The 25781-nt window shown below is 37.3% G+C and overlaps 1 protein-coding gene across 7 annotated transcripts in view; it reads right to left on the bottom strand.

Moving 5' to 3' along the window:
- The window catches only part of LOC122400481 (acetylcholine receptor subunit alpha-like), a 176581-nt gene that overhangs the window by 80617 nt on the left and 70183 nt on the right, over positions 1 to 25781 (bottom strand). For all 7 annotated transcript variants that reach the window (XM_043401977.1, XM_043401979.1, XM_043401981.1 and 4 more), the window contains exons 2-3: positions 25429 to 25473; positions 11073 to 11182 (exon numbers count right to left, since the gene is read on the bottom strand). In XM_043401977.1, the coding sequence (XP_043257912.1) occupies positions 11073 to 11182; positions 25429 to 25473 (155 nt within the window). The remainder of the gene's footprint in view (positions 1 to 11072; positions 11183 to 25428; positions 25474 to 25781) is intronic.

The raw sequence follows: 25781 nt of genomic DNA, 5'->3' as shown, positions 1-25781 counted from the left end.
CGGCAACGACCGCTTAAAGAGCTTTTAATGTTTATTTTACGACCTCGGACGGAACCTTAATAATTTTTCGTTTGAAACTAATGAAGATTCAAACTGATATCAACATGGTCACAATTCCGTATTGGAATATTTAAAATTAGGCGTTTTAATGTTTGTTGATTTTATTTCATATTTAGAAACATCTATGAGTAGCAGACCAAACCTCTCTTTTCCACGAAATCGAAATTAGCATATTCAAAATTTGTCATTGAACTTATTTTTTTAGCCTAGTTAACAATAATTAAATTAACACCTCATCTTGAAAATTCGTTTAGCTTCTCAGTGAAAAGTCACGTTATCCATATCATAGTGATTAAAAAAAAAAACTATTTAATACTTCTGACACTGATATTATTCAAATGCTGGTATTCTCATTTTGAAAACGTGTCGATGCTTCACTAAAAATATTTTTTAATATTTTCTATATTCTTCCAATGGTCCACACCAAATTAGGAAGATTGATATAGCTCACAAAGTAATTTTTATTGCAACAGGCATAGATTAAACAAATTTTCATAAGCGTCGAAAATTCCAGGAAGAAGCTTTTTCAAATTTTCAGCCATGGCATGGAAAACGTTGACATTTCAACGCTTCCTTTAATTTTGGGAACAACCGGTAGCCCCTGGGCACCGGGACCCGGACAGTAAAGCGGGTGTAAAGCGTCCCCATTCTCCAGGTTCTTAAACGCCATCTTTGTCTTCCGATTGCAGTGTAGTTTCGCGTTAAAATTGTCGGAGGAAAGAACTGTTTTCTCTAGCCATACTCTCCGAACACTTGGTATGCTACAAAACAACAAGTTGGATTACCGAATGTTTCCATTTTTCTCGCTGTAATACAAATTAATTTCTGGGGATGTTTCTAAATGCGAGAAATCAACGCCATTTTGTTTTTTTTTCTAGTAAAATGTAGATATTTTCATACTGGAAAATAAAAATAATTTTACATTGCCATAAATGGTGTCTAAAACCACGTAAAATTAAATTAGCAAATTTTTAAAGATTCGAATTTTCATACGATGGATTTTGAAACTGATTTCTGAATTTCCGCGGGTCGTGGCACCTTTATGAACTCCATCGACAAGTTCGTCTCGTGTCCCCGAAGTTCACGGAAGGGAAAAGGGAGAGCTTTGTAAGTCAATGCAAGCTCTTTTCCGGAACGGTTTACCCCTCCCACGAACGCGAAGATAAAAGTCCCATGGAAGACACGGACACAAAATTGTTTTTCCGAAGGCGGAAGAATTTCGGGCCGCTGAACAGAAGAGAAGAAACTCGTAGACAGAATGGAAAGCGAGAAAGGTCCTTTCCCCGGTGGGGATTTTTTTCCGCCTACTCGACAAACGACTTCAAACGCCCCGGTTGGAAGATTATTATGTGTCGAAAGTTCATTTGCGTCACCGCGAACCCTCGAAAAATTTTATTCCTCTTAGTTTTCGAGTTTTAAACTTTAAACTCCGTTAGTGATTTAATTTTCGTACGTTGTTTCAAGAACAGATTTGACAGATTCTAATTTGCAAGAAATAAAACGTGAAGATCTAACAATTTTTATTCGAATAATTTATTCACGAATAACAAATTGTAGACTCGTTAACGAATTACTTGTTGTATGTTCTTTTAAGAAAAGAATTGATAGATTCTAATTTACAGAAACGAAACGCGAAAATCTAATAATTTTTATTCGAAGAATTTATTCACGAATGACGAATAAAAATTTTAAACTCCGTTAGTGAATTAATTTTTGCAATTTGTTTCGAGAAAAGAATCGATTGATTTTAATTTACAGAAATAGAACGTGAAGATCTAAAATTTGTATTCGTTATTCGTAAATATTTAAATAAGAATTGTGTTCAAATCTTTACAGTTAAGAAAATAATCGAGGTAATAATTTTTATTGGGATTCCTTACTTGTAGAAAATATATCCATCAAATTATATTTCGTATCTTATATTCAGGAAGCAATAACAACAGTAATGGTAAAAAATGTGAAGTTATAGCTCGATATAGAAAATTCGATATATCAAAATGGAGATTTTCGGGAAAGTCCAAAGAAAAATAAACTAACTTGAACAATTGTATCGGGAATATTTCTTCGTCTCTGTGTATCTCGTGAAACTGGAGTTTTGAAGTTCTTCGGATATTGTTGTAATAATCCCAACCATGGTTGTGCTTCGAGTAGAAGTTCGATAAAATGGAATTTGTAGAGGGGAGGATGCGATCTTTTTTGTTGTTTCGGGTCTCGTTAAATCTCTTGTCGGAACATAGTACGCGATACCTCGAAAGCGCATGGGAAGATTACGGTGAAACTTTTGCTCATTCTCAAACTATCGGCGGAATCGGTGAAGCTAGTAATTTGGGGATCTTCGAAACAATTCGATGATTTTTGCGCTTTGCTGTACATTTCACTGTCGCTGTGTCGGTTTGAAAACACTCGCGTCCACCATGAACTATCCTGATTCTTGTCCACGACAATGGATCTATACGAAATAAAAATATTCTAAAAAATTAACCCCTTCCCAGTTTCCATAAATATTTACAGAATTATATTAAAGCTATCGTAATTTATTTGCTTGACAGTATAATAATATGTTAAATTTTTATTTACTAATCTCATTCTACAATATTATTTACGGATTCCGAATTTGTATATTTTCTCAGTTAAGTTATGTTTAAGTATACCAGATACTCAAGAAACTAAACCTTTATGGCAAAATTAAATGAAAACCGTCTATAAAATGGAATTCAATTTTGGAACGATGAGAATTATGGTAATTTTTTTTGTAAACAAGTACATTTAAAACTAAAATAAATCGCTCTGACTCTAAAAAATAGAAACTTAAAGAAATCATATTTTTATTTTTTTTTTTTTGTTGCAATATCGCTCGAAACAGAGGAAGGTTCGCGATAAATTTTTCATACGACGTCGCTGTATATTGAATACGTGTAAAACGCAGAATAAACACAGCTCCAACTCGTCTTAGAATAAAATTCAAACGAATGTATCGAAAATCTGGGAAACCTGGTCGGATTTCTACGACGAATGCAGAAAAGTACGAGGCTATAAAATATTTTTTTTTGAAAGATTATACGTGCAGAACGAATAGTGCCAATAAAAATCTGACCCATTTTATATCGATTCTACTATACGAACTTTATGTATTCCGTGTCGAATCGATTCCATACTCCGGATCGAGGACTTTGATAAAAAATTAATCCTGCAGGAAGATGGTTTCAAATTTTTTTAAATATAAAGGACGTTATATTTTCAGTTTTTGTCAAATTTTTCCCCTAAAAATAATTAAAACTCTTCTAATTTCATGTGGACTATAATATACTCAAAATACTAGCTCCATAGAAACATGATTGAAAAAGAATATTTGCTTCGAATAAAAAAAAAATTCGAAATTGACATTGTATCTCAATTATACAATATTTCACTATTTTCCTCTCGTTTCGATACTTCTCCCCAATCATTTAACTTCGGCCTTCTAAAATTGGACGATATTTTATTTTTGAAAAAAAACATCAATTTTGAAAATACCACACTTTTTAAAATTTGTTCAATAATTGATTGAAATATCTAAAAATTGTACTGATGTTATTTTTAAACTCAGAATAAAATTATTCTAAATTATATTTACTAAAAGGTATGGGATTTTTTAAATATTCTCGATCGATTAAATATGTAAATATAGTTATAAAGATAAAATTGAGTTTTTTTCGCGAGCTGCTGAAAACATACTTGGATCTAGGCAATGGTTGATAGTGTTTAGCATTCTTTGGGAATACGTTAGTCTCAATTGCAGGTTTCTTAGCGGCGTATTGGCGGGCCGGATCCTCGATTCTCGGACAAAGTTCCTCGATCGAGTCAATCGTATTCCCGAAGGCCTGCAGGGACTTCGCGAACCTGGACCTGACTCTGTTGAGGTCAGCACAGCAGATTGCCTCGAGGTCGTAAATTTTCCTCCTATAGGAGACTGACGTGGGCGTCGAAAAACGTCTCTCGAACGAGTCCAGTTCATCTTGCAGCTCGTCGATGGCCCTCTGATACATCAAACTCCCCAGACATGCGAGCCAGCTCGTCTTCGACGAGTCCTGATCAACGTTTCGATAAGAATTACAACGCCTTGGACGTCGACTAACGAGCTACCAACTTACTCCGAGCAATTTTAGTGCACCGCCCGGGATCCCTGCAACCTCGACGGGCCGCCATTTTACGCCGCCATCTGCGGATCGATCGTTTTACACACTTTATCGCGCTAAACAAACCGATATTTTACGAAATTATATTTCTCTATATCATTTTCTTATTTGACTCTTAAATTCAATATTTTGTGGTTCGACAAATTCTCAGGCTGTAGATGCAATAATTCATCGTGGTCAAAGTGGAGGTTAATTTATTTTTCAATTATTGGATATTGTTACAAGAAAACAGATATAATTGAGCAATCATTAAAAAGTCTGAAATTATATTTCTCTATATTATTTTCTCATTCGACTCTTAAATTCAATATTTTTTGGTTTGAAAAATTCTCAGGCTGTAAATTCAATAATTCATCGTGGTCAAAATGGGGGTTAATTTATTTTTCAATTATTGGATGTTACAAGAAAACAGATATAATAATAAAACTCTAAAATTATCCTGGCAACGCATTGTAAATTATTTTGCTAAAATTTTTAATATCTACTACGTTTAACCTATACTTTGTTGTTCCTCACATATCACATCTTTTGCATAAAAGGGTTATTCTTCCCGTTGATAAATAAATAATAATAAAAAAATATCTCCTTTATTAAAAATATATAAAATCCGTTTGGAACAATTTCCTCAAATATTATATTTAGAAAAATATTTTTGCATTCGTCGTGAGTGCCAAGCTAACCTGTAAAATGTCCCCAGTCGCGTCGCACCCGGTTGAATTTCAGCAGCGCGGTCATTTTGATTTCGCGACGAAGATTGAGTCTCTCATCTCGCAGAGAGTTTCGCAAATCCCGAAGCACGTTCCGAAGGTTCTCCACTCGTGAAATCGTGGACCTATCGCGTTCCAGGTTATCCAGTATCGCGTTATCGTCGACGCTGTCCATTTCCCTTTGCGACAGAGCGGAAAAACTGACGGAACGAACAAGAAAAAAAAAAAATAATGTACAAGTGTCGCAAAAGAAACACGCGGGGCTGGAGAGTGTTTCGTGTCACTGCGTTTCCTGGGATTTCCTCATCTTTCGGTCGCGTTTTTCGGCAATACACTCTGCGCTCTCCTCTTTGACGTCAGTCGAGAGATCGACGTTTCTCGAGTGCTTCAAGATCTGCCACCGTTTGGGATCGGTTTCTATGAATAAAATTATCTGAAAGACACTTGGGGCATTAAAAAAAGAAAATTAGCAAAGATTTTGTGATTTATTTACTGCGAATGTTCATGCGTTTATGGGAAATCTTAATTTTAAAAAATATTACACATACGAATTTTTATATTTAAGGGTTGAGGGTTTTCTAAAAAATTTCCATTTCATTAATTCTATTAATAAAAATATGAATTTGGATAAAGATCCGCAGTGTAATTGTTTATTTCAAACTTTCTTAACCTCAGCGATTATTAAGAAGGTTATTTAGCGAGGAATGAAAAATAATTCGGGATGTCTTTGTGAAGATTAATAAAATTAATTAAAAGCGTTACGAGGAGATGGTAATTTGTCGTCGAATTCGTCTCATGTTGGCAATTGAAAAGCCATTGAACCTCTTCATTACGTTTCTGACACGTTCGCGAAGTAATCGATAATTGCGCCGGGCAGATGTATTATCCGCGAAGAATTATAGCGGGACGGCTCATATTTATAGGCATTTCTGCAAATCACGAACACTAACGCCCTCGTTTCGCAGACAATTTTGCAGATTTGATATAATATATCGATATTGTTATTTTCGACGAAACGGCTAATAGGATTTAATCAAAACCTGATCCCGCGCTTACTGTGTATTTTAATTATTTTTGAAGCCTGATTTACGCTGTCAGCAAAACGGAACCGACAGCCGCTCGTTGAAAATCATATAAAATACTTCAACCAAGTATTACACTCTAAAATGCGATCTTTCCAAATTCAGGAATTTTTTCCAAGAAAACTACGAAACCTTCCACAGTCAAATTTACAAAGTCTCTTCACACGTGCTTAAATAATATTCCAAAATTTTTTGAGGCACAAAAAAATCAAATCACCTTCACTGGATCATCCAGAACCAGTTTCGAGAAAGACGCAATCGTATACTTCGAACAGTTACAAATTCATTATTTTTTTAAATCCGAGCATAAACTTCCATTTGAAATATATTTTCGAAAGTACGTTCTTTAAGAAGGTTTAAAAATAAAATTGATTTTATCGAAGGTTCGTAGGAGAATCTAAAAAAAAATTTTTTAATGGATCGTTAAAATAATACCCCCGTTGGATCGACTGTAAAGCGTAATTAATGACCCCGATTGTCTTCGTCTCCAGTCGTCATGGCTATATTAACGAGCCCTGTTCTTCTTGGCAGTGGAAGACGCTTAATCGAGCGGGAGAAGCTCTCAAACGGCCCGTCGAGAAATGAAAAGGACAACGACGAAAGTGGGACGTAGAATGGGGACTCACGAGTAATTTTCATCTCGCTAATGCATGCAAGGAGCTCCAGAGGTGTGGGCGAAAGCAGATGATCGTCTTCCGCGAGGAAATAACCAAGGCGATGACAACGATGATGCCGGTTATAACGACTGGGGAAGAAAGCCTGGCATTCTATCGAAGCTATAATTAAAACGACGACGCGCTGTGTCAACTTTTTCCGTTCCTTTTTAATTTCAACGTATATGCAAATATTTCTGATTAAATTTCTTAAAAAATCAGTAATTAGATTTGAGTAAAAAAAGGACTGTTCCGTTTAAAAAATAAGTACAAGTGATGAGAATGTTTTTGTGTGTGTGTGTATCAGATGTATGCACAAGTGTGGACGAACTCGCGGAATAATGTTCTGTAGAATTAATCACGTCCGTTCAAACACCTGCTCTTAATTCGACTATCGATTGCCTTCCTTAATTAGTTCCACTTGGTTCTATAATGCAAATGGCATAAGATGGTCCCACACGATCTACTAGTAACGTAATTGTAGCAAAATATTTAATTATCTGTTAAATAATAAACCGAAAATTGTGCTTAAAGGGCGACATTTATTTCGATTAGGATTAATCAATATTTCGCAAATAACGTGTTTCAAAATATTTTCGAATCTTGGGGTTTTCAATTGACAGTATAAATACTGCTTACTCGAGAACATTTATTTTTTGTTTCAAAAATTTTTCTCTACAACGTTCAGGTAAACCATCGAATAATAAATTTGTTATTTTTCAAATAGCTCTGAGCTTTTGAAATCGCACAGGTCTCATTTAAAATTTGATAAAATTAAATAAAATATTCTCGAGCTTTTTGGTTCCAGAAAAATTAATTTAGAGAATTTGTATAGTTTTTATCTGCGTTTGAAAATTGTTTTCAGGCCGCGGTTTGCATTTTGTAGTCCCTGTCTCCTGTCGAAGCGCCAAAGTATACCAATTGCGGGCACACAGGTATGATTTTAGCTCCGCGGTTCGTTCGTACAAAGAACGATATTCGAATTGTCCTGAGCCAAACAGAGTAGTTATTCAGAGAGTAAAACAAACGCTTTTTCAATACACGAAAACCGTGGGGGTGAAAGCTCGAACAAAAGTAACAAGATTTTTCACGCAACGTGCTATCGGGTTCACAACATTTCACGACCCTAACAGTTATAACCGAAATGGAAAGAAACCCTAGGATACTAATTATTCGTTGAATCAAAATATTTTCGGTTACAAACGACCATTACAAATAAATTGTCCATCATCGATAATCGTTATCTACTGCATTTTTTCTTTTTAAAAAATAACAAAGATAACATTTCACGCGTCTGAAATATCTCCTTATAGGGACTTAGTTGAATTTTTTTTAAATTGTACAATTTTCATTATTTTTGCTTGAAAAATTACTGTGTATAGTCAAAACATCACTGGATATATACACGGAGTCTTTATATAAAAGAATCTATGACTTTCTTTTTAAAAAATAACAAACAAGGCCTGAAAATTGGGTGTCTCTAAAATATCGTCTTAAGGGGTTGCTTTTATTATTTATAACTCGTACAATTTTCATTATTTTTACAAGAAAAAAATACTGTAGACCTGACCCTCGAATCATCGGTTATGTTTTATTGTATTATTATAATTTTCACAAGGCTAGAAAAGAGAGTATCCAAACAAAGTTGCATAAAAAATCTACAATTCTCCAAATTAGTGTATCTTTCATTCAAACTTTTCGTAGAAATTTTCATATTATTTTTCCGTAATCGAATATTATTTTTGTGTAAAGCGAAAGGTTCTGACGATCCCCTAACTTTTCCAATTTGTTCGTAGCTACAGCCAGTCCGTATTTTTTTTTTTCTTTTTGACAGGTCGAGTTCAGGCGTTCCAGTCGACGATTTCCCTTTCGCGTTTCCATTCATTTTTTTAAAACCGATATCAATCGATGAAACTAGCTTACCGGCGGCGCGATAAATCGCCGCCTTTGTACGCGGTCGTGCGTCGAGTGAAAAAATAAGGAAATCCGGGGGAAAAGCGAGCGGGACAGAGACAAACAGACGGCGAGTCAGAAATAAGGAACGAAAACGTCGAAAGCAAAAGGAGAAATAAGCGGGAGACTAATGGAACTGCGAGAAATCAAGTTAGTCGAGGGACGAGAAATCTGTTGCCAGAGGGGTTTAACTGGCGTAAGCGCAAAGCGGTATGTTTCTCGATCGCGGGAGGAAATCAAGGAAAAATGACACGGAAAAGCAGAAGCCTCGTCCTTAAACATTCCTGGAAAAAAATATTCACCAGTAATATTCACATTATCTTATAAATTTTTGTTACAATAGAGGATTTTTTCTCCCATTTGATATGAATTTATATTTTCAGCTCTATGTATCCAAAGAATTCACAATTTTTTTCTTAGAAAAATATTAAAAATTGAAAGAGTTACAACGAGTCAAATGTGGATCTTAAAAAAAGTGTTGATCCATTACAAATTTTTCTTAGAGGGAAGATACTTTTCTTTTTAATTAAGTTTGAATTCCTACTTTCAGCTCTATATTTCCAGAGCATCCACAATCTTTTTCTTACAAAAATATTAAAAATTGTAGGAGTTACAACGAATCAAGTGTGAATCTTAAAAAAAAAAAATTTTCGATTTCTTACAAATTTCTCTTAGAGGGAAGAAACTTTTCTTTTTAATTAAGTTTGAATTCCTACTTTCAGCTCTATATTTCCAGAGAATCCACAATCTTTTTCTTAGAAAAATATTAGAAATTGTAGGAGTTACAACAAATCAAGTGTGGATCTTAAAAAAAATGTGTCGATTCCTTACAAATTCTTAAAGGGAAGAAACTTTTCTTTTTAATTTTGTTAGATTCCCTACTTTCAGCTCTATATTTCCAGAGTATCCACAATCTTTTTCTTAGAAAAATATTAAAAATTGTAGGATTTACAACAAACCGAATGGGGGCCTCAAAAAAAGAAACTCAAGTACGATTAAAACGGAGAATAAAAATGTATCCGAGAAACATTTGTAAAATAAAAATTACAATTTAATTAATGAAATCACAACGAACGAATAAAAATGAAACTCTTATCGCGAGTTTATTCTATTTGTCGTTTATCGAGTATTTTAAGCGCTCTGGGTTGAGAGACCAACGATCGAAAATTTCTCGATGAATCGCGATCGTCGTGAACGTTTGTAGCACGGTTTGCCCCGGTTTGCACGGCGTCGTGGCGCGTTTGTAGACACAGCCTCGAAGGTTGTCGGCCGTCGTGACGTGTCGTAGCACGAGTCCCGAAGATTGTAAACGTTGTCTATGGCGATTTTGCGCGACGTATTCGAGAAGCGACTACGGCGTCGAACGAGCGGAAACAAATCTCTCGTGACCTCCGCCCGTTTGTCAAGAATCATTCGCACGAACATTCGCCGCAGCGCCCATGTTTCATGCGATGTAAATAATAATCTATCCGGTCAACTACATCGGGAACGCGAGCCAAAAACCAACGGAAAACGACTTCGTTGGCTCTCGCTCGTCCCGTTGTCAAACGGAGCAAAAGTTACGCAAACATGCGTCGAACCTTGGCGAAATTTATTAACAGTCTTTTAAAAATAATCGTTTCGGACGCAACCGTCAATTTTTCTATCATAAATAACCTACTTCGATCGATCTTCTTCGTATCGATCGATGGTAAACAGGGTAAAAATGGTTCGTATCGGAAACTATGTTTCTTGATTGGATAATTATTTTCTTCCCCAAATAACGTTCAGAAAAAAGATCGAACGATACATAGGAATAATCCTGGTCGATTTTTATCAGTTTAATATAATTAGTGTCTGATGAAGTAAAGAGTCGAGGTGATGAGTTTTAGTTTATGATCGAATTCAAGATCGCATCGCATTTTTGCGTAACTTTCGGGACGACGTCGTGATATGAGATGCACTCCGACATCAAATAGACTGTTCTACTTTGAAATGCAATATGCACGACGATGGTACCTCTCTTGTTAAGTCGAGTGGACACTCGTTTCTCCTTTCCGTTTGTTTGTTACTATATAACGTGCCCGAGAACGTCGCCATATATTAGGGACGGGAGTAGGAACGTTTACGCGTTTGATCGTATCGATGCCTCGATTTAGGCGAAACGAGAGAACAAAATTTGAGAACAGATAGCCCCAGGATCCGATAAATATTGAAATATTGAAATTTTGGTAAAGTATAAACGTTTCTAATGGCTTACAAGCCTTTTGAAATACCAAACTAGAATTTATTTGCGTTTAATTCGACGAAAAGAATAGCTAGGAGAACATTGTCGAAGAAACGAACGTCCAAACGGCTCAGATCTGTCGGCAGCATGCTGTGCCACTACTATATGTATAGAGTATGTAATGTGAAACTATAGAAGATTAGAATATAGAACAAAGAAACGGCAGGCAGACTCACTTGTTGTAGAGGACTATGTCGGGCCGCCATATGTGGTCGGAGGGCACGTGTAGCATGTGAACTCCCCCGTACTCCTTTGGCTCCCATCGCAGCTTGTAATCGTGCCATGACTTGAAACAACCAACACAAAAAATATAACCATATTATTGATCCGTTTTTCACCACCTTCTTCTTTAATTCTTTTTTAATCAAAACAGAATATATCTTAAACAATGTTCTTTCTTATTGGTTATAGTCGTGACGAAGTTGCATTTAACGTTCAACTGCAATCGTGAAGGCACAGAAAGGCAGTGGTCCCATCTACTTTGGAAACCTTCTTTGAAAGTAACAGAAACTATTCGACATTCTTTAGAAATGTATTCTGCATTGTTACGCCAAGGATGAACGATATTATTTATTTAAAGATTTCGAATAATGAGTAATCATTAATTTAATCATTAATCTCTAAGTATGCAGTCTTTGGAGGCACTCCTGCAATCGAGTAAAATTTGTACTAGTGAATTTTAAATAAAAAATAAAATATTTTATGTGAAATTTAAGGATACTAAAACATAATGTCAAAGTTTCAAATTGCTGCGTTATTATTTTCTCGTACAAAAAAAAATTCCTGAAAATCAATAAGATTGCTCGATCAGAAAGTAGAATATCCCCTTAATCAATCAAAAATGTAGAATATGACTTTTCCGTATCAGACTTTATTTAAAAGAAAATCGATTTTTAAAACTCTAACATTGATGCAAGTAAAAACAGCGAAAATTAGTGAGATACACTAAAATATTCAAATATAATTATCTCGAAAACGGAGTATCATATGAAAAATTGTATTCTACGTTTTCGGCTTATTTTCCCTCATAGAATCACTTACTACTTGGTTAGATCACGATTATTTGAATATCAGAACAAGTGGAAACAATGCAATATATGGTCAGACGTACAAATTTTCAAATGTAATTATCTCGAAAACGAAGCATCATACGAAAAATTGTATTCTACGTTTTCGGCTTATTTCCCCTCATAGAATCACCCACTATTTGGTTAGACCACGATTATTTGAATATAAGTTCAAGTAGAAACAATGCAATAAATGATCAAGCGTACTGATTTTTAAATGTAATTATCTCGAAAACGAAGCATCGTACAAAAAATTATAATTTATTTTTTTGCCTTGTTTTTCCTCGTAGAATCACTCACTACTTAGTAAGACCACAATTATTCGAATATCAGTACAAGTAGAAACAATGCAATATATGGTCAGACGTACAAATTTTCAAATGTAATTACCTCGAAAACAAAGTATTGTACGTAAAACTGTATTCCACTTTCTCGACTTATTTTTTCTCATAGAATCACCCACTACTCAGATCTACTACGATTATTTGAATATCAAGTCAAAGTAGAAATATCGCAACATGGTCAGACGTACAAATTTTCAAATGTAATTATTTTAGAAACGACCGATGATACGAATAAACGTTATTCTACGTTATCGACTTAATTTTTGCGGCAGAATGCATCCATTCCTTTGCGGTATTGTTAATAAAAGTTCCAGCATGAGTTTTACACTCGCGTACTTGTATACCAGGGGCGCGAACTATCGCGATTGCGTTGCTTATCGACTCGAAGCCTTCATATATCTCCGGCGCAGCGCGAGCAAACGTGCACGCCCACGCACACACGTATTACTCGCAGTTTGCCGCGTTCATGTGCCCCCGTGTAACATATGTACGTGCCTCGAGACCGGAACATATCGGAGCAGAAAATTGTGCCCTGGAATTGGGCGGGATTTCATGGAGCCGCGTGAAAAAGGGAAACATTCTCGAAGGACGAAGCGGTCGTGGGCGATGGAAGAAAGTTAGAAATGCTAGTCGTAGATATGGTCGAGCCGTATAGGTGGGTGAAACCGTATTTCATACTAACAAGAAAACAGGAAGAAGGATCTATTCTTGGACGTCTGGCTTGAGAATGTTTTCGCCTCGATGGCTTTGCAGTGGATACTTCTATGAAAATAGTGCCATACTAAATCTTCCTGTACAGAATCGACCAATATTTCAGCATTCTTTTATTTAATCCTATTGTCAAACATTAAATACCTTTATAATTTGGATTAATTCATGTCTGGAAAGACATGAATCACATTGGATTTAATTTCTGTTTTGAAAAGTGTATTACAGAAGCATTTTTAGTTTCAAAAAAAAATTGGTGATAATTGGTATAATTAATAATCTATAAAATTTGTATGAACTATGAAGAGCAAGATTTTGCTGGATCGGTTGTTGATTGAGTTGTTTTGTTGAGGCCGATTAAATTGCCTCGGGAATAGGGCCTGATTAGCCTATGCTGGAAAGGAACGAAGGGCTGATTAAGTTAACCTCCCTCGTAAAGGAACAAGGTTGTCTAATCCACCGCAAAAACAGATTAAGTTACCTCAGTTGAAAAGCTAATTGAGCTGCCTAAGACGCTGACTAAACTACGTCGGAAAGGATGACTCGAACCGTGTGTTACCTCATAATCGACTCTGAGCCCAAGGAAACAATCTAGCCAAAACACGGAACGATCGTTTCGTAATTTTGTTACGCGAGAATTAGTTAATTATTTACGTGAATTCTTTCTATTCCTACGAAATGGCCAACAGGAAACATTCTTTCGTTCTTTTCTTAGAAACGAGGATTGCGTTCGTTTAAACTTTCAACTCCATTCTCTGCAGTCATGTTTTTCACACACTGTCAACAGCAGCGGTAAACATGGACATCTGGTTCTGTTCGGAGCATAGTTACTCTCGTTACTATTGTTCGTAGCATGCAAGTTTGACACAGTTTGCTCACAAGTAAAGTGCCGATTCAATGGCGATTAGTTTCTGTCAGTTTATTGACAAATTGCTACAAATGTCTTACAATTACTATGTCTGCCGAGCCAATTACTTGAAACTCGAGTATCAAGCGCTCGTCCCCAGTCCTCGGGAGTTGTCAAAACTAATCTCGAGTTCGTATTTGTCCGTGGAACGATCGTATGTAAACGCAAACTTACGTTTCCCTGGTATTTAGCATTTATTATTAGGTTTACTACCTTCGACCTGGCTGTAGAATAATATTCAACATTTTTATTATTCCACTTTTGTATTATTGTGGAGGAAAAATCATCTAGAAACATCTCTTTAGCAAATATAGATTTGTTTATAAAATTCTCGTGTAAGAAACATAAACTTATGTTTCCGACCACTGTCATTTAAAATGAAATTGTATTCAATTGAATTGTCATTTAAAATAACATTATATTCCAATCTGTCTTTCGTTTTCCCCCAACGCATTTTGCTTTCGAAATATAAATGTTTTATGGTTAAAAATAAATGAATATTCCAATATAGAACCAAACAAGGTAAGATTTAATGAAATAAAAATTTATTTTAAATTTTTGTTTAAAATTCTGATCCGAAAATAATAAAAAATAGTACAATTGCCAGAATATTTTTAATATTTTACAGTTTCTTTAAATCAAATCTTGCAGTCACTTAATTACGTTGTATTTTGAGTTATTAAAAATCGAGAAGCAGGGATTAAATTGGACTGAATAATAAATAAAATGATAAGATGGCGTCGTATGGTATAAGGCTTCATTTTCCCTGGTGCAATTTAATTTTTCGAAGGAAAACGACCGGAGCATATCGGCCGCTCTCCTGCGCTCAGGATTCTTGCGACGAGAGAAAGTTTGAGGAAATTCGATTGCCTCGGAGCCATTAATTAGTGGCCAATTATCCCGAGGGGCCGCGGACGGCACGAAACTTCAGCGAGAATTTCTTCGTCGGAGATCCAATCAGAGATTCGCTTTTTTGAGCCGGTACAGTATAACTTGACAATGTACTCGCACCTATTCCCCCAACCGTGACAACTAAATCTTCTTCTCCGAGGCTCTGTACACTCTTTTTATACGTTAACGTAATTGTAATTAAATTTGTTTCGATCCTATAATTTAACTCTTTCGAAACGAGTGGTGTATCAAACAGACACTGTTTTTTTATTATCATCAAATCTGGAAGTATTAAATTTTTGTTTTAATTAAATGTAGTTATTTTGAAACGAGTGGTATAGTAAATGTGGTATATTAACAAAATTGGAACACACTGATATGATAACTATTTTAAAAATTATTTAGGAACAAAATGGTAGCTCTTCCAATACGACAGTACTTTAATTGTTTCTTTCAAAAGATCTTTTGATACTGCTCTAATGAAGTGTCGCCGGCATAATGACTTTCTTTCACGGCCCAGCAAGAGAATTAACCGCGATTTTCCAAATCGTTGGATCGAACATGCCGGACACCAGGGTTCGTTCGACCTTACTCGATTTCTTTCCCTGGGGAGAACCGAAAGGTGATGTTTACCGTGAACAACCGCCCCAAAGAACATGCTAGAGAGAGTAATTAGGTCTTGTGCATCCATTTCATCGGAAACGAACGCTTCAAAGTCACATTGGAACGATTAAATACTTGCAATACTTCAAATAATATCTTCAAATATAAGAATTGCAAGCTCTAAAGTTGCTGTTGTTTGACCATAAACTTCCGAGAAACTCAATCTTCGAATAGCACAGGATGAAACAATTTCAATCGCACAGAGAGTGTCCTTTATATACTTTCTCTGGTGAAAATTTCATTAAAGTGCTATAATTCGCGAGATAATAAGGTGTAAATTTCACAGGCCAAGCTGCGGGCATAAACTACTCAGTGTACAAGTGTGGTCAGCTTTGACTGTGGTTTGACGCCTACACTATGACGTTTGAGTGTGTTCTGCGGTACGAGACGAACTTTCCGTGGTGTCGACGTTAGTATTTTTTTTTATCAAGGATTCTTAAACGTGAAAACGAGGTTTCAACAGCCGATGCATCGAGAGTCGGTGTATTTCGTAACGATCTGTATTTCTCCTTTTCCCTCTCGTCCGACTCCCGGGATTCTTGGAACTCTGCCTGCGCTAGTTAATTCTCCGAATTTCCCAGGTCCTGGAGTACACATTGCGGTGACCGGATATCCAGGAATCCCAGTTTATGACTTTTTACCAATAATAAGCCGAGACCCTACGATTAAAGGTTCCCTAAATCCTAAGCTGTCTCGTACTGAATCGTACCGTCGCGGCGGTACTGGCCAAGTAGTCGCGTGAGTTTTCTTTTAAACTCTGAGGGGTTGTAAGGCCCTCTTAACCTTCGTGGTACGCGGGTTCCTAGCCGTCGCTCGCCAAATTAATCTTGAGCGACTGTTGAATTGCCGGATTGTTTCGAATCGAAATCCGGCTGTTCTCTTTAATGTCGAATCACGAGTTGTTGCTCACGAACCGCTTGAGCTGAGTTTTCGCGAAATGATGTTCGAACAACGAATGGTTCACGAGACGATTGAACTTTCTAAGCTGCGATTTCTTCGAAGATCGAATGACGAGTGTTCCCGAAACGATGGAACTGCAGATTTTCGACCGTTGTCTTCGAACCTTTTGCGACGAGTTAAAGATTTCGATCGTTGTTGTCTGAGATTTCAGCGACGAGTTAAAGAAGATTTCGACCGTTGTCTTCGAACTTTTAGCGACGAGTTAAAGATTTCGATCGTTGTTGTCTGAGGTTTCAGCGACGAGTGTCGAAGTGTCCGGAGCCCGTTTCCTCCTCGGCTTGAACCCCCTCCGAGACGCGATTTTGGGGGTTCGTCAACCGATTCGCGTTGACTTTTTCCGTTTATCGATCGGCCATCGACTTGGGGGAGGAGGATCGATTTTCCTGTCCCGTTGGCCAGGAAACTCCTCCCTCGCGCGATCGTGGAGGAGGAAGAGTCCCATCTCACCCTGGACGAGGGTGACCGAGGTTTCCTCCCCAAGTCGAAGGCCCCGTTAATTTTGCCGAGGAAAAAACGGGACTCCGAATTACGCCTAGCTACACGTGCGTTGCAGACGTTTTATGGCTGCATTGTTCCATGAGTTGGCGACGGTTGTTGTAGAGGACCGTGCCACCCGCGGAACAATGCAGCCCTTCGTCAGTCAACTCGGGCCTTGCACTTTCGAAAAGCTAAAGCGCTTGAATGCTTTACGATGAAATTTGCCAGATGCGGAATGTTCGAAGACTTTTTCGACAAAGTCAAGGTTCCGCATCTGGCACCATAAACGAGCGGAAAAACCCGAGCTGACCGGACGGAACACGTACTAACAATAACAGAATGTCAAAGCATGTAAAAATAGACTACAGTATCATTTCAACGAACAACAATACACAAAAACCTAAGAAAACTAAACCGAATGGCCTGATATGACGGACCAATAACTTCCACGAGGAATCCGACAGAAGAAGAAATGTCTGCTGAGGGTGTTACCTGTTGAGACTAGTTAACAAGGCATTGCTTTGTGCATTGGGCGGTCAATGAGAGTCTGTAGGAGTAGCCAGGCTAATGCAACCTATAACATCTCGGTCTGAATGGACCATGAACGTGATTTCACCTCCGACTACGCCACTATCGGGGGATTATTAGGACTCGGAATATCTAGCCTCTCGTCGTTATCCGAAAGGAACGAGTTTGGAAGAACCACTTGACTCTAGGGTGCAAATCCTGTATGGAAACTCGTCCTTCTTTTCGACAGCTCTTTTATCTACTGGACCAGTAACCGTATACTTTAAGGAAAACATATTTTCACTTGGAAGCTCTACTGCTGTATCCAGAAAATATAAAAGTTGATGTCCCGGTCTTTCGAGCCAAAAAATAGATCGAAAGCTCGCCGAGGCGTTGCCAAACAGGAAATTAATGGAGGAGATTGGACTCCCATTATTAATTTTCTGCGTGTACTTTCAATCTAAAACTTTATACAATTAAAAAATACTCGTCGTTCTAATGTGTATATAAATTGCAAAATTCTTTTTAACTGTTTTACAAGGCTTCGATTATAAGTCGAGATACCTTTGGCTTGCTTCGAGTTAAAAAATGACAGTTATTTTACAAATTCTTAGAGGGGGAGGGGAAATCATTAATCACAGCAATCATAGAGATCGTTAAGTTTGCGCAAACCCGGATCAAACGATTCGTTTGGAACGGTTATCGCGAATATTCCGGCTGCGAATGAATTTCTTCATTAGACCGGCCCCTCCCCCGCGATGGGAATTAATCTTCCAGGAAGCCTTAATTACATTTAGCCCCGGCGACGACTTAAACTCCCCGAAGCCGTCGGAAAATTTATGATACGTTTTCTTGAAACGCGAACGTGTGTCTGCGGTCGACAGGTGGTGAAATCGATTGCTCGGAAAGGTTTCGAGCCGCGGAGATTCACAATCGCGTATCGATAACTGCGTCCCTTTTGCCCGAGCAGTCAATACATCGGAAATAAATTGATAACAATAGTGGCCCCGGCGATGGCCTTTCTATCTATGGACGCGTCATGACCCTCTTCTACTATATATCGTCGCTTCCTTTTCCACCGATATCGGTACTTCTCTTTGTCCGACTGCCTGGCCGCCATTCTCTTTCTTCCCCGGCCTCGAACTATATTCCTTTTCGCTCTTTGATCGGCAAAATCTTCCTTTTGATGTCCCTCTCGCCTTCGACATTCGGTGGTCGATTCGCCCTGTCAATATCGGCCAACACACTTCAACATACCGGGACAAACGTAATTGTACAAACACAATAAAAATCGTATAAAAACTCTCGTAAACAGCATACCACTATTAGAGACAATACTGACAATAAGTAGTACTTGATATCGATAGTGTCAACTGAATTATTTTCCCAACTAATCGACGAATCAATATTTTCTTTACCACGGATGAAAAAAGAATTATAGGTAAACTTGAGAATTCACTTAAAAAGAAGGCATAAAAAGAATCATCCTAATTACGAACACAATTGACTTGGTCAAGTCAAACGCATGAACGAATAGCAAGTGTTTGTAAGGACACAAGTTTACACGAAGCATGAAATTTTGCTAAATAGTCACTAATTCGTGCAATCTAAATATTATTAATTCCTTTCACCTGCAGACCCCATCGGAGTTTTAGCTTTTCAGAATATTCCGTCGACTTGCAGCCCATCGGATTTAGCGGATTTTATTCATCCTTATTCAGCAGCATCCCTCGCGTCGAGGATCAGTAATAAACCCTTATGAGTAATCCCGATAATCGATACCATTTTCGAGGGATCGTTTCATCATTCGTCGCTTCGTTAGACTCCAAGGTAGCTTCACACGTCGACAGAATCTTTCAAACTACAATTTTTCAACAAATTTCACCCTTCACCCTGTCCAAGGGCCGCAACGAGTGGCACTTAGGAAGGGGTTAGTATCTATTACCGAAACAACAGACAGAAGCTAGTTTACGAGAGAACCAAACGCTTCAATTCGTTGTTCAAGGACGAAACATGACTGTCGAAGGATGGCGCGTTGTTTTTTCATCATTCGCCATGTCGGGTCCCACAAAGTTCATTGTATTTACTGTTGCAGCATAGCAGTAAATTCATAAAGTCAGTGGATATAGAGTCACACCTTTCATGAACAATCAAGGCTTTTGCTTATAACCTAGTGCTCCTAAGGCGGCTATTTAATTAGTAAATTCACTTAAAATCTGCATGGCCCTCCAAATCCAGTCGCTCTATGACTCTACTACCTGCAATAACATCGACGACCGGTGCTAGATGTTTTATGACCAGACTCAGGTACCGCGCGAAACATCTGGGCACCAAGCGCTGGCCTGGTCCCGTAGCCTCCTCGCGGAAAAACCCGGGCCCGTAAAAATTATTAAAAATCACCGTTACATGACGCCTCCCACCGACCAACTTCGCCGCCAAAATGATTGGCCGGCTTATTTGCAATGCAAAACCAATCAGCGACTGATACTTTCTCCCATGGTCTTGGGTATGCCCATGGCGAGGTTAGCTCTTTGGGCGACCTTGGCCCAGAGAGCAGATTGAGTCAAAAAATCAAACAAGCAACACTGAGAAGAACACCGAACACAAACCATCAGACCGAAGACTTCATCTGGCGGATATCTTATATTGGAGCCTCCAAGCGTACCCCCCTAAACAGTTCGCACAAAATTAAGTTGACGTGCGACATTGTGTTATTGCACAAAACATTTACCAACACAATAATTTATTATCAATTTGAATATATAAAGATAAACGTGTTAACAGAAAATGTGTAAATGAGGGTGTTCGGCCACTTCTGGGAAAAAATTTAGTGGAAGATTATAGAGGCCAAAACAAGACGAAAATCAAGAATACCAATTTATTGATGGAGGCTTCGTTAAGAAGTTGTTAACGTTTAAGGGGCCTTTCTACCTTATGGGATTAAAAAAATCGATATTTTTTTTTTTGCATTTTCCTTTAGTATGTAGTCTCGAAAATATGTCTACCAAATATTAAATTGAAATTCGGAAACCTAACGAAGTTATAGCCTGCTGAAATGTACCGCGCGTAGGTATATTTAACAACTAGACGTGAAACTTTAAAGTTGTTTTTCTCGAAACTACATCTTTCGGCACTGCGTGCGTGATAACTAAAAAACTATTCAAGATATCAACATCAAATTTATACAGTATCTTCAGAACTGGTCTCCCTATAGCATGAACTAGGATAATTGCGATATATGCAATACTTTTTCTTTTATTAACAAAAAAGCAACCAAATATATGAAAATATTCAGTATTTTTTCGTAAAATAGCTGCCATTTTGCCATTTTTTGTTTTTTTGAAAAGATCCTAGTTCATGCTATAACCACACTCATCTATATTAAGAATATCGTTGGTTTTAGGATTTCGAATAACTTGTTCGCAAGATATCACGTACGCAGTCGGGTGCCGTTCGTAAAAACTGTTGTTTGATGATCAACAAAAACAGCGTAATCAATAGATATTATGCGTTGCAAAAATTCGTAAATATAGCTAAATATATAATAAATGTATCTACAAAATCCGGAATTAATCGCTCTTTAATAACCCGCAAAAAAAAATCACAAAGAAACACGTATTTTTCATGCCTACAAGGTAGAATAGCCCCTTAAAGTTCCGCCCGTATTGAATTTTTTTTCTCGAAAATGCACAGGATTTCGAGGGTATGTCTATTCACCAAAAATGATTGTAATTGACACCTGCAACTAAATATAATTTTCATATAATGATTTGAAATTTTTTAATTTTGGCACCTACACAAATTTTTTTCTCGAAAGTGTGTAGGATTTCAGGGGTATGTCTATTCACCAAAAATGATTGTGATTGATCCCCACAACTGAAAATAATTTTTCCAGAACAATTTGAAAATTTTTTTGTTCACCGAAAAATTTAGGCACTTTTTAGGCAATTTTTCTTAAAAATTAGTTTTTAATTTTAAGTAATTTTGTTTGACGCACTACAGAAAAGTTGTCTTATACTTTTTTGTAGGTGCCTATGAGCTCTGCTTCAGGAAAAGTTTCATTGAAATACATTCAGAATTGTAGAAGTTATAGTCCTTTGAAAATTGGACAATTTTTATTGGATTTTTCTCACTTTACGAGGTCAAGGAACAACTTTTTCAATATTGTTAGAATTTTTACATATTCTTCACTAAAATACGGGTTATTTTCCGTTTGAAACATTAAAATCCTTCAATCCGTTCAGAAGTTATGACGTTGTAAAGATACGCACGAAATTTTGGAGTGATATTTCTAGCCTGAAATTATATTTTCGGTATGGAATTTTTTTCTGGAAAATGTGGAGGATTTCGGGGGTATGTGTAATGACCAAAAGCGATTGTAATTGATCTCCGCAACCAAAAATAATTTTTTCAGAATGATTTGAAATTTTTTAATTTAAATTTTTAATAACTTTTTAACGAAGCCTCAGTCAAAAAATTTCTCCCAGGGATGGCCGAACACGCTGTATAAATGGTTCAATTTGTACAAGTTCTTGAAATCCTAATCCTGTAAATCTTGAGCTCTCTTGCATTCTTGCATTCATGCATTCTCAGCTCGCCCTGTTCGGTCCTTGGTTAAATACAAAGTTCAATTATGGGAGGTGTTTTAATTAGCAAATCAGAGTTTACCCATCTCTCGTGGGTCAGTCCTCCCTAAACTACAAGTCCCAACCACTGAGGGTTCGTACGGGGGTAATCGTCCGCGATGACAAGAGTGCAGGTATCTGGGCCCAAAATGCCCCTTGAAAACCAATTATTGAATGCGTGTCGCGTAATGGCTTTACTGTATGCCAATTTCTATTGTTAAACTAGGTACTAAGAGGTAAAGTTGGACGTGGTCGCCAGATGACCAAATTCCGTGCAGTTAAGTAATTTGGAGGGTATTAAACCCTCGTACTATTAATATTTGAAAAGTAAAAGACGCGTTATGTCCTACAATAAACGACGTTTGGAATTTCAAACACGCCACTTCATTGGACTCTGAGGAAGCTCTAAACAACGACAGAGTCTTTTAAACTACAATTTTTTAACAAATTTCACCTATCTCCCTGTTTAAGGACCGCAACGAGTGGTCCCTAGGAAGGGACTATTATCTATTAACGAAACGACAGACAGAAGTTAGTTTTCGAGAGAACCAAACGCCTTGAATCGTTGTTCGAGAACAAAGCACGGCTGTGAGGCGGACGAAGGGGTTTGCCATAACTTCGGGTTACGCGTGTATTCGTTGTGCTGAGTGCTAGCCGAGGGCAAACCGGTTTTGCCTAGTACCTGCTAGGTTGTCACACACGGTCGGGTCGGAGGGTTGGTAGCTAAAGAGGGTGGTTTCGACGTTGAAGGATGGCGTGTCGCTGGGAGACGCGACCGGAATACCTTCCAGCGCACGTACACGCATAAGTACACACAGAGACGGATGTGACTCCGTGTAACGATCTGAATCTCTCCTCTCCCCTGTCCTCTCTCGATTTCGGATTCCGTTTCTCCGTCGAATGTTGCGCCCGGGCAAGTGTTTGCCATATGGCACGGTTATGTATCGTCATCTGCCTGCGAATGGGTTCCCCTGTCGCGCGGAGACGTGTTCGTCGCGATTCTGCTCGACGGACGAGGATTCGCGAGACGAAGAAAAATTGCTGAAGGCCTGTCCCTGGCCGCGACGAAGAGCAATTTGTAGTCTGGGAACGGAAAACACGGCTACGATTACGGTATCGTGGCTCGCGACGCTGTTCAAACCATTGCAAGCCATTTCAAACGAGTGGAAACACTGACACAAAAGTGGACTAAAATAGAAAAGATAGGGAATTACAAAGACTAATAAAAGTTTCACAATAAAATCTTTAATTTTGACCAGAAAAAATTTTCTCGTTGAAAACAATAATTTATAAAAAGAAGTTTATTATGGTCAAACGTAGAAGTAGAGTTTGCGAGTCGCCAGTTCTTATTCGTGGTAGCATCCGTTACATTTTTAGCAAAGAAAGTTAATTTGCTGTTAAAGACGAGAATGTTCATAGCTCCAGGAGCGTAAATTGCATGTGTACTTGTGAAGAATTTAGCGGGATTTATCTTTGAAGACGTTTCTCGAGTTGCTCGCGGAGCGAGGTTAAGGATGTTAATTGGTCTCGCTTAATTATTCTTTAATTACATTTGCTACTGCGCCTTATTCTCGCGGCCCTCGTCCTTTTCTATTTCAATTCTTTCTAGCGCGGAGCTCTAGCACGGAACGCTATACAGTCGCGAGATTATGTATAGCACGGCGGAGCAATTTACAGTAACTGCGCTGCGAGTAACTACAGGAAAAAGCTAAAATGACTGTCGCCTCCCACGCACGGGCTATGCCATCTTCAATTCTCCTAATTCACCAGCAGTTTATTTATCAGTCGAGTTGCAATCACAGTGGCACTCCAGAATAACAATTACAAAATTTTGTTTAACAAATATCTCAAAAATATCGAGTGAATTTTCCTTTAAATTGTACAATACAATATTTTACAGGCATTGGACTGGACATTTGATATCTCGACATTTTTTTAATTTATTTTTTTCATCAAATCGTGAGAAAATTAGAAAAATTACTTTTATAAATTTTAAAGGTTCGACATCTTGATGATTTTATATAGTTTATAAAAATATAATTTTGAATCGCGAAGAAAAAATTTTACACGTTTCTGTATGTATGAACAACAGACTTCTCGAGACCAATTTCCCTGGAACTTCATACGAACGAATTGCTGTTCGAGTATTCGATTTATTTATACTTCGAAAAAGTACACCGTCGTTGGATCGTGCCCGTTCGTCTCGAAGCGTCTTGAATACGCATAACTGTTTCACGTGTTTCCGTTCTCTCATGACGAAATTGAATTATGTAGTACGCGTCGGCGAACAAATAGCGACCCTCGAGTAGTTTGAACAGAGGCTAGAATATCTGAAACTGCGGGTACACCTGCGGTACGATAACGCGAATCGCGTATATAAATTAAATAAACATTCGTCTGTAGCAAATAAATTTTAATGAAGAATTGATATAAAATATTGTAGGGTTATTTTTAGATCGATTAGAATCACAGTAGAGTTCCATTATCCGGCACCCGGATTATCCGGAACGTCCGAATAACCAGCATACTTACCCTGACTATTCTTCGGTAAATGTTACGGATTATATTTTATACAAACAAAAAAGTCACAGCCGCATGCGTCCAGTAATGACGTTGATACTAAACAGTTGACAAATAAAGCTTAGGAATTTTATATATTTTATTTTTTATTAATAAATTGTATTACTACATTACCCATGGTTGTGTTTATTAAATATCACAAACGTAAGAAAAATCGACAGGGGGTAGGTGCAGACATTTTTCGGCGAAATTAAAAAATTTCAAATGATTCTGCAAATCATTCTAGAGGCCAAAATAACACGGAAATCAAGAATACCAATTTGTTGATGGAGGCTTCGTTAAAAAGTTATTAACAATTAAATTCAAAAATTTCAAATCGTTCCATAAAAATTATTTTTGGTTGAGGAGGTCAATTACAAATATTTTTGGTAATCAGACATACCCCCGAAATCTTACGCACTTTCGAGAAAAAAATTCTTTACCGAAAATATAATGTGTCGCCAGAAATGTTTCTGTAATTTCATTTTCTGTCTCATTTCCTCTTGTAAAATCTCATTTCTGTAACCTGTTGGTAATGTTGCGGGTGACATGAAAATGGTACTAGGGCTCTAGAGCCCCAGAAAAATGGGCCGATAAAATGCATTGGATGTAAGGTCTACTCGCATGCCTCGTCTGTGATTATATTCCTCGGTTTTATCACATCATATGTAGGTATAATTCAATTATTCGACATTGTCCCAGTCCCGAATATATCAGATAATCAGAATTTTACTGTACTAACAAGCATTTTCAAATTTTTTAGAGGGTCGTCGCTATAACGCCCAACCTTGTGACTTTTATCGAGGTAAATTAATATCACTCACCTGTTCGACCCATAGATTCGTCGTCATAATCTGGTTCTTCAAGTTCTGGAACAGAAATAAAAAAAACGTTGCATTATAGTTTTCACTCGATTCGTTAGTAAATCATTATATTAATATTTAAAACGAATTTGAAAAAAATTAAATGTGTATTAATCTAGATTACCAGTAGATAACTGACAATTAAATTCAGTAGGTTGTAAAACGATATAGAATTTCTGGTTTATGTGCTCAGCATTAAATATTATTTTATTATTATTGTTTTTATTTCGAGATATTAATTATTGTGTTCAAGTTTAGTAGGATACCCTGGTATTTTTATGTGGTCACACGCGTCAAATTCAACAATGAAATTG

Source organism: Colletes gigas, unplaced genomic scaffold, assembly GCF_013123115.1.
Source record: "Colletes gigas isolate AHSC1104 unplaced genomic scaffold, ASM1312311v1 Colletes_gigas_Sc00018, whole genome shotgun sequence".
Lineage (NCBI taxonomy): Eukaryota > Metazoa > Arthropoda > Insecta > Hymenoptera > Colletidae > Colletes > Colletes gigas.
This window is presented reverse-complemented; position numbering and strand designations above follow the sequence as displayed.